Genomic DNA, 9,705 nt, shown 5'->3' with positions numbered 1-9,705 from the left:
GGCAAGACCGAATTCATCTGCTGGCAGCCCTGTCGCAAATTTTCGGCCCTCGCTCGATGACTGTTCCTCCATCTCGCCAAACCGCACAACCTGCAGTGCGAATACAGTCGATCAAAGCTTTCACTGCTCACTGAATCTGTCACGATTCGGCTACCTGCTTCCTGCGACACGATCCGCTTGCTCCTCTGTTCGTGAATGTCAAACTCCTCTTCTTCGTCACTGGCCGCGAACACCTTCACCATTTACATGGTTCGATCCAACTGGATCTACGTCCACGGAAGGGAATCAGAATCAATCAAATAGAATCAATCAAATAGTTCACTAAGGCAAAAGAAATGGAGAATACATAGCTTATACATAGAGATGAGCCCTCATCTTCTTTCTATGACCTCCCTCTCAAGCGACACCTTGATACAAGGCCTCGAGATGCTCTCCTCCTCTCTAGCTCTCTAGCTATTCTCTCCTCTTTCGTGGTAGCTTAAGATATCTTCTCTTGCTCTCCTAAGCCTCACACCCTCTCTATTTATAGAAGCAAGAGAGTAGTAGGTGGGAGGTAGGTGAGCGGTAGGTGAGCGGTAGGTGAACGGTAGGTGAGATGTGGTAGGTGAGCGGTACCACATTACAAAAGTGCTCTTTTACTTTAGTTCATCAATTGGGGGTCAAAATAACAGACATAAATCTAGATTTAGTAAATCGAATTGCGAGACGGATTAAGAATTTATTTCTGTCATCAATCACAAGCTCATCTCCGCCGCACAGATTATCAAATTCACTGGATTTAATAAAACCTATTTAACGTAAATTTAAGTTGCAGACAAACACCACCTCACATGAAATGTTACATTAGCATAATGTTCTTTTGTGAATAATTTCAATAGGACCAGCCAGAAACAGCAGCAGCACAGTTTTGCCTAAAAGGACTTTTCTTCGTGAAGTTTTGTGATAAACAGTTTATGATTATGAAAAGTTCAAAATCATACATTAACCATCAAGCAATAAATAACTTTTGACATTTTCAAATCCAGGTAGCTAAACGCATTAATTATGATACCAGTGCTTAAAATCAGATAGACTGACCAATTATCAAATGATCGAATTAAAAATATTATTCATTTCTAATTAATGAAAAATATATATTTTCTTCACATCAATCACCATCTCAGCTGACGGACAAAGCGAGTCTACTTCGGTACAAAACAGCTTTAGCGGACCCATGATGGAAAACACGACGGGATTAATATTCAGAACACGAGCTCCGCAAGCAATGAACCCGGCAGATAAAAAGGCCTCACTCGTGTCACACATCAATCAGCAGCGGATCACACGTGCCAGCTCTTCACCAGATCCAGAAGTGTGTTAAACCACAAATCCTATGAAGCTCAGGTGATTGTTTAAGGTTACAAAATATATTAAAAAAGGTTCATTTACATACATACCACACGATTCTTATATATTTACATTATCTAGCACCAAAAAAATCAAGGAAATTGGCATGCCTCTTCAAAAGTAATATTAAAAGCGCCTTATATATAATAATTTTATTTAAAAATATATATATTTAGAAGCAACCAAATGAGCAATCGGGGGGGGGGGGGCAAAAAGCAAAAAAAACTAATAATTTTTATAAATTCCTTCGCTCACCTTGCCATCATACTCCCGGCGAGAGAGGACCTCTGGTGCAATGTACGCCGGCGTGCCAACTGTGGATTTAGGCTTTGAGTGCAGTAGGGACGACTGCTCACAAAAAAAAGTTTGTTTTGCTCAAATCCCTAGCGAAATTCGATAGCAAAACTACAAAAACATAATTTTTAAGACCTTGGAGTAGCCAAAATCACAAATTTTGAGCAGCGGCGCTGGATTTCCATCGAGAAGAGTGTTCTCAAGCTTGAGATCCCGGTGGCATATTTGCTGAATCAGCCAACTTTAAATATTTTAACTATTCTGACAAACACTGATTTTTTTATCATTTTTAAGGAGAAATTTACCAAGAAGTGGCAGTAGCTGACGCCAGAAATGAGTTGCTGGAAGAAATATCTTGCCTAAATATAAAGCAACAAAGCAACGTGAATAATAAAGAATAACTGATGTTTAGATTTAAAAATTAGGACAATATGTGGCAATTTTGTCGAATACTTCGTCCTCGCTGAATCTCCCGGCGTTGCAGATCCGCTCGAAGAGCTCTCCACCGGCGGCGTACTCCATGACGATCGCAAGGTGCGTCGTCGTCAACACTACCTACCAAAAAACAAAAATCTACGCGATTTGAGGCGAAATAGAGATACTGCGTCACCGGAAATTAAGACTTTAAAGAGGGATCCTACCTCTTTGAATCGAATAATGTTAGGATGGCGGAGGGAGCGGTGATTGATGATCTCCCTCGCAACGTTCTCGTCGATCTAAGATTGAATGAGAAAAGGAGTAAGATCGCGGCAACAGAACCCGAGAAAATGATGATGCTAACTTACCTTCTGACCTCTCGGTATGTACTTCATGGCGACGAGCTCCTTCGTCTCCTTGTGCCGCAGCAGCCTCGCCACGCCGAAGTTACCGGACCCGAGTTCCTTTACGACCTCGTACTTGTCCATCGTGCCGCTCGCTTCTTATTCCGAAACAGCTATTTAGGACTACACTTATCGATCAGAAGGTATCAGCCGCTTCTCCTAGCCATGGCGGACCAAGATTATTATAGCAGAGGAGTGATCTAGTAGGAAGTATTAGGCTGGTGAGAAGCTGAAAGAACCGCCCTTGAATCAAATATCAAACAGAGAGGGAAGGAAAAAGTTAAAATTTGGGAGGACAAGGAATAAACTTTTTTTTTTTTTTTTGGTTGAGAAAAACAAGGAAGAAACCTTGTGGAAAAGTGCAAAGAAATCCCTATCGAACGGGAGAGCACATGAGAGAGAAAGAACGCAAACAAATCCTTAATAATGGGGGAGAGCACGTGAGAGACTGGTTGGCCGGCGCTTCTAGTGTAAGAGAGGATAAGAGGAACGAGTCACGAGTGGGAAGAACCGATACTTATATTGGGGAGTATTATTTACTCAAGGAGTACACATATATTCTTATTTTTTCAAAAAAATTTTGAATAGCTCAATTATTGGAGGTTATTGAGAAGTTATTAGAGTATAACCTCTCAATAACCCCCCAATAACATATGAATACATTATGCGGTTTTGCGCTCATATTTTTTGTTGTTATTCAGATGTTTTTTTTATATTATTTGGGGTATTAACTCCAATAACACCAGCATAACTCTCTAATACCTCTCGAATAACCCTTATATGCATGCAGTTCTGCGTGTGCACTCCATACGTAAATATTTTTTTCAGATTGAAGCTCTCCAAGAAAGAAACAATTAAATACGAAGAACTTATGCAGTTCTACATGCGGACATTCAGTAATATGTCGTCACTTGGAGGTTATTGGGAGGTTGTTAAAGTGAAACCGCGGAGATTATTGAAGGGTTATTAGTATATTATTATGAGGTTATTGGAGGGGTTATGCAAGGGGGCGGAGAATATTATGAGGTTATTGGTGTGTTAATATGAGATTATTGCGGAGTGTAACCTCGAAAGTTATTGAGAGGTTATTTAGAGTGTAACACCGGGGATTATTGGGAGGTTATTGACAGATTATTGCAGCATTATTAGAATTAATGTTCCAATAACCTCCAATTATCCTCTCAATAACATTCGCGGTTTCATTTCAATAATCTCCGCGAGAGGTGGGTCCGATATAACACACATGGCGACATATTATTGTAGTCCGCACATAGTGCTGCGTACATGCTCTATATGTAAAAATTTCTTCTCAAAGAGAAAGAACTGTTAATTTTGAGTAATACATTTATGTTAAATGTCTTCGATACTTGATTAGTGTGTGTGGGCGCATGTGGTTGAATTTATAATATATTGATTAAAAATGAAATGGAGAGCCTTACTATGTTAAATTTTATATTTATGTTGCTCCAAAAAAAATATTACTTATATATATTTTCTCTTAAAGAGAAATTTACATAGGCGGCACCCAAATCTTATGTATTTACCTATCACACACCTAAAGTTTAAATTCTACGGGCGAAGCACCTAAATTACACTTTTCTCATAGTGGGAACAGTGAAATACATCTTTTTATGTATAGGTAAGGTGCTTTATAAAACTTGAGTTTATGTACGAGATAGTTAAAAACATAAGATTTGAGTGCGGCGTATGTAAATTTTCCTTTTTAAAATTATCAGTAGTTGTGTAAAAGCATGCTTGTAATATTTAAAAATAATTTAATATTAATGATATTGGTTGGATTCAATTTAATTCATGAATGTGTTAGAATTTTACAATTAAGAATAACTAAATAATAAGAAAAAAAAATCTATAATAACTTAGGGACCGTTTGAGGCCACTTCTTATTTCTTTTATTTTTTGTATTATGTCTTTGAAATAAGAACAAAGAGTTATCTAAATGTTACATATAAAAATATGGAGATCGGGTCTTCTATAAGTGAGCCTTCAAATTGATTATTTTGGATCATCTGAATGATGACATATTTGAGTTCAAACATGTTAGTATAAATGGTAAGGTTATTAATACTCTTATGGCTTTCATCTTAATGGAACTAACAAATTTTCTAAATGGCTCGGGCATGATATTCTCTTCGCAAGGGTTTGTCATCCATTCAAAATTAGTTTTTAGTCTTTTAAGTTTTTTTTTTATTATTATTTTCTTTTACGTTTCTATCTAATTTAGAGTCGTAAGGCACTAGTTCTACTTGTTCAATCCTATAAATAAACGCCTGAAACTAGGAGTTGTAAGACCCAAAACTAGCCAAAAAAAAAACATAAGTAATATTCACCAAAAAAAATGAAGTAAAATAGAAGATGAAGAAAATAAAAATAGGAATCACAAAAAAAGGATTTTATAACAAAGAAAATATCACATAAGCTGCAAAAGAAATATTACACAACAACTTTAAATCTAAACCCTAACAATTTAAATATTTTTTTTTTAAATTAGACATTCAATATTGTTCCCTATCAATGATGCCCAAAACATGATATGAATGAAATGCTATGAAGCTTCAGTGATGCATGCAAGTATACATGTCGGCCAAGTTGTATATGAAGTTGATTATGCATATCAATCCCACGAGAAACCAGTGAACTTCCAAAGATGGAAAATTTCGAGCTTGTTGGTTATAAATCTACACTGAAATTTCAAATTTGGTGATTTAAAAGTTTCTAATCCTAACTTTTATAAAAAAATAAATCCTATAACTAGTTTTGAGGTTGAACAAGTGAAATAAAGTCTCCTCTTAATTTTTTCTCTGTAAATTAGATCTAAGTAATTCTAATAAAATTGACAATCAATAACAATAATTTTTCTTATTCCCTCTTAATGTTCAGAGGAAAATTAGAATTTCATATTACAATTAGTCTCTTAGTCATGCAAAACTATAGTGCTACAATTTTCCCTATATGATTGCACCTTCCAAACAAAAATATTTGTATTCTCTTAGATTGGTGTAGGTTAATCTAATTGTTCCACAGACCTACTCTCATAGTACTATATCACAACCCATTTTAACTTCTTTAGTGATCAATTCAACAATAAATTAAATTCAAAAGGTTAAAATATCAATCTTAAGAACCAAATTACACAATCACATAACAAAGAAAATTCTAATTTGCATAAAATATATTTTGGGAAAGAAAATAATTAAACCATACACATAAAAGATGAAAAAATAGAAATTCTATCATAAATTCCAAGTAAACAAAGTTTAGAGCGATCTCGCCTGCGTTCTTCCCCAAATTACACAAACTTATCACTCAATCTATGACATTTCACGCTTCTGAGTATAATAATCACACAAAAATTCTCTCTTTGGAGAACTATCACAAACTCTCAACCCCTTCTAAGGACCCCTCTGAAAGATACTGATTGACAATTACGATAGCTCTCCGATGACTTCCTCCATTATATGTCTTCTTCACTCAATGTCACTCCAAGGGTTGAGAGCTTCAAAGAAAATGGTGGAGGAAAATAAATTTTCTAGCTTCAAATTTCATTCTTTTAAATTTAAGGAATACCACATAGTCCAAGAACTATTGTAACTCCTTAACAGTTCACCAGCATCTAAGTTCCTCTATGGAGTGTCATAGTCTTGCTCTCTTTATGTTTGTATTACTTCAGAATCCCATTGGTGGCGCCTTGGTGCCACTAAGTCGAGCGCCTTTGCGCCTATGTGTGGCATCTTGGCATCAGAAGAAGTGGCACCAAGGCATCAGATTTTATGTATGGCACCTGGGGGTGCTCTTTAATGCCTCCTTAACATCACTATTTTGGTGTCATGGTGCCACTTTATTGGTAGAAATATGGTGTGAAAAGGAATGTGAGGTGCATTGTGGCACTAACATGCTAGTGGGCTAAATTTCAAATGTAGTTCTTTTACTTGCTTCAAGTCCTTTAATGTGCAATTTAACATGAGAGAAATTGGAAAAAAAAACTTTAAAATGATATAAATTTCAAAAAAAAATGAAAGAAAATATAACTAAATATTTCACACATTTAAGACACATCAATGTGACAATTTTGTATCTTTGTAGTTACACACTCATAATGAATTACTTTGACAGGGCTAGGTTTTATGTTTTGTTCCCTTTATAGGTTTTTCCACTTCAAAAACATTGATGTCTACTTCTTCTACTTACAAATTATGTATGTGTGTGAGGTCAACATACAACGCTAAGACTCTGAACTATTACTTTATCATCACGAATCTCTTGGCACATAACGATTAGACATTGTCTATGGAAGCAAAGTTTTGTTGATAGAATTTCACATTTCTTCAATGAATAATAGGTGCAATGCGCAAGATTTTTGCTCTAACATATGTCTTTTTACTTGATAATCTTGAAGTCTGGTTGTCAAGCCTCTACTCCAATTCTCAAGAATACACACATCCTTTTGGTTAAAATGTATCCTCTTTGCCCCTTGAGATCTGGATGCAAAGAATGGTGGAATCTCAAAATGAGATTCTTTAGCTCTTATGTGAAACTCACTAACCAATAGTAACACTAGTAGGTGAGGTTCATCTACCCTAAGATCAGTCATAACTCAAAAGATTCCCAAGTAAGGGATGCTCTACCGATGGCACCTCTTCACGTTGGTGTTCTTCCTCAAATAGGTCAGAAAGTTGATTTTCTAGATATTACTAATTTCACAAGTTCATCTTGTGCAGTTGAAAAAAATTGCAACCCTCTATCACTCTTGGATAACTTAGCCCCAATCACATCATGTAATCTATGATGAGCTATGATGTATGGTTCAAAAATAGATCTTTTAAAGATAGAAGTCATTTTCTTAGTCATCATAGTTTTTATGTGCCTTCACCATTGGCCGATATGGTCCTCCAACACATTATTCCAATTGATTCAAGCTTCAAGGCATTGAATCTTATGATGAGACTTCTAACCCATATGAATATATTGATCATTATAGAACCATCATGTACATACAATGAGTCACTGATGCACTTCTCTGTCATGTTTTTCCTACCACTCTTAAAGTTTAAGCATGCACTTGATTCTATTCACTACCAAGAGAAACTATTCATAGTTTTGATGAACTTTTCAAACTCTATTTTAAGCAATTTATATAAAAATGAAGGATTTTCAAAGACTCTTCACGTCTTTCTAGAATTCATTGAAGTGAAGGGAGTCGCTTAAAGAATATTTTCAATGGTCCTCCATCGAGTTAAATTCCAAGAGAGGATCCATAGTTACTATGGGGCATTTTTCCTAGGAGTATTACATCTTGAGCTCTTTTATTCATCATTAATGTGTGAGACAATATGGTCTTAAAATGGTCTAATCCAATACATATAATCTCATATTACTACTGATGAAGCTATTCACGCACATCAAAAGCAGTTTGAACAATCCTCTAGTAAACGCAAACACACTGTTGAAGAAGTTGTAGAAGCTTTCAATTGAAGGAAGCAAGCAAAGTCAACAGATGAAAAATACTATCAATTTGATACTCTAATCATTTTCAACTAAATAGAAGTATTATTTTGAGAGAGATTCAAAATTTTAAAAATTTGAAGGGCCCATTGCTACTAAAAAAACCAAACGGCGTGGAGAAATCTCAATGTTATCATTATCATCATTGAAAGAGCATTCAATAGAATGATGAATTCACTTAAAAGTTAAAATCTAATAAGTCAAGGTCAGCTGAGTCATTAATTATAAAAATAAGGTAAGGAGGATCGAAATAAAATTATTATAACTATCAAATACAAAATACAACTACAACCTGTCTTATCTTTAAGAAATCCTTATTACTTTTATTTTGGTATGAGAATTTTTTGTTTTATATCTTAGAAGATTTTCTTTATTATTTTTATTTTTAGTGGAAGAAATTATTATTTAATTAATTTTTTACCAATGGATTTTTTTTATTATCAATGAATTTATTTATAAACAATATTATATATTATAAAACGTCATGAGGGCAAGTGATAACACAATCTCTGCTTACACTTTAAAAAGACATGCCCATGCGATAATATTGATGGAAAGCTGGTAGTGTGCACATTCTTCAATAAAAAGACATCTCGAGGGGAAGTAGTAGGCATAGTCTCCGCTGATACCCCTAGAAGACACATCTATGAGATAGATCAATGGGAAGGTAGTAGTGAACACATTGCTTGCTAGAATGACTCCATGAGGGCTAGTGATAGCTACAATCTCTACTTATACCCCTGAAAGACCCGTCCATGAGGTAGTTTCAATAAGCACCTAGAAGTTGAGACTATTCCAACTAGAAAGATCTACATAAAACAAGTAGACATAATCTCTAGTTATACCCCTATAAGACATTCCCAAGAGGTAGTCTCAAAGGAAAGCTAGCGGTGGACACATTTCTTACTAGAAAGGCCTCTCTCCTTATACCCCTACAAGACTTGCTCATGAGGTAGTCTCGGTGAGAAGCTAGTATTGGATACGGTTTTCACTATAAAAAAGTCTATGAGAGCAAGTGGTGACAGAGTCTCAACTAATAAAATCTTAGAAAACTGTAAACCTAAGAAGATATAGGTACATTAAACAATTTTAGAAGGATATATGTCTTGAAAAATATAGACACATAAAAACTTTCAGAAGGTTATAAGCCTCAAAAAATGCATGTTTACTACAAATATTTTAATGCTACAAGCCTCATAAGGTACAACTATACTAAAAAATCTCAGAATATTCTAAGTCTCAGAAGATACTAGTGCACTAAAAAATCTCAAAAGGCACAACCCTTAAGAGATTTTGATGTCATGTTGAGCTCACTTTTGGTTGAGGTCTAGAAATTTCTTTAGTAGCCTAGGTCTAGCCATAGGACTTTCCTATTGACTAGTCTTAGAAAACTAGAAAAGGTACCCTCACCATTAGAAATTCAAAACTCTTCTCTTTACTCAACTTGAAATTCCACATATTGACCTTAACCTCTAGCATTTAGTAGGTAAGATCATTATGGGGGAAGTTCAAGAAGAGTTCCTATAGGGCTATTTGGCCTTAGGATTGACCCTAGGTGTTGACTTGGAACTAGGGTACATTATATCTTCACAATACATTGGTTTATGACTCATTTAGAATGGATATTTATCCAATTCTACTTGAAATGCCTAACTTGGGCCTTTTACCCCTAGGAACCTCCAAC

The 9,705-nt window shown here is 35.3% G+C and overlaps 1 protein-coding gene across 1 annotated transcript in view; it reads right to left on the bottom strand.

Moving 5' to 3' along the window:
• The window catches only part of LOC110026886 (serine/threonine-protein kinase SAPK7-like), a 17,896-nt gene extending 14,917 nt beyond the window's left edge, over positions 1-2,979 (bottom strand). Inside the window, exons 1-6 of the mRNA XM_020728075.1 lie at positions 2,466-2,979; positions 2,322-2,396; positions 2,134-2,235; positions 1,986-2,039; positions 1,816-1,908; positions 1,642-1,734 (exon numbers count right to left, since the gene is read on the bottom strand). Of these exons, the coding sequence (XP_020583734.1) occupies positions 1,642-1,734; positions 1,816-1,908; positions 1,986-2,039; positions 2,134-2,235; positions 2,322-2,396; positions 2,466-2,585 (537 nt within the window). The 5' untranslated portion in view covers positions 2,586-2,979. The remainder of the gene's footprint in view (positions 1-1,641; positions 1,735-1,815; positions 1,909-1,985; positions 2,040-2,133; positions 2,236-2,321; positions 2,397-2,465) is intronic.
• Between the last annotated feature and the right edge of the window lie 6,726 nt (positions 2,980-9,705).

Source organism: Phalaenopsis equestris, unplaced genomic scaffold (assembly GCF_001263595.1).
Source record: "Phalaenopsis equestris unplaced genomic scaffold, ASM126359v1 Scaffold000403, whole genome shotgun sequence".
Classification (NCBI taxonomy): domain Eukaryota; kingdom Viridiplantae; phylum Streptophyta; class Magnoliopsida; order Asparagales; family Orchidaceae; genus Phalaenopsis; species Phalaenopsis equestris.
Note: the sequence above shows the minus strand (reverse complement) of the source record. Positions and strands in the feature narration are given on the sequence as shown.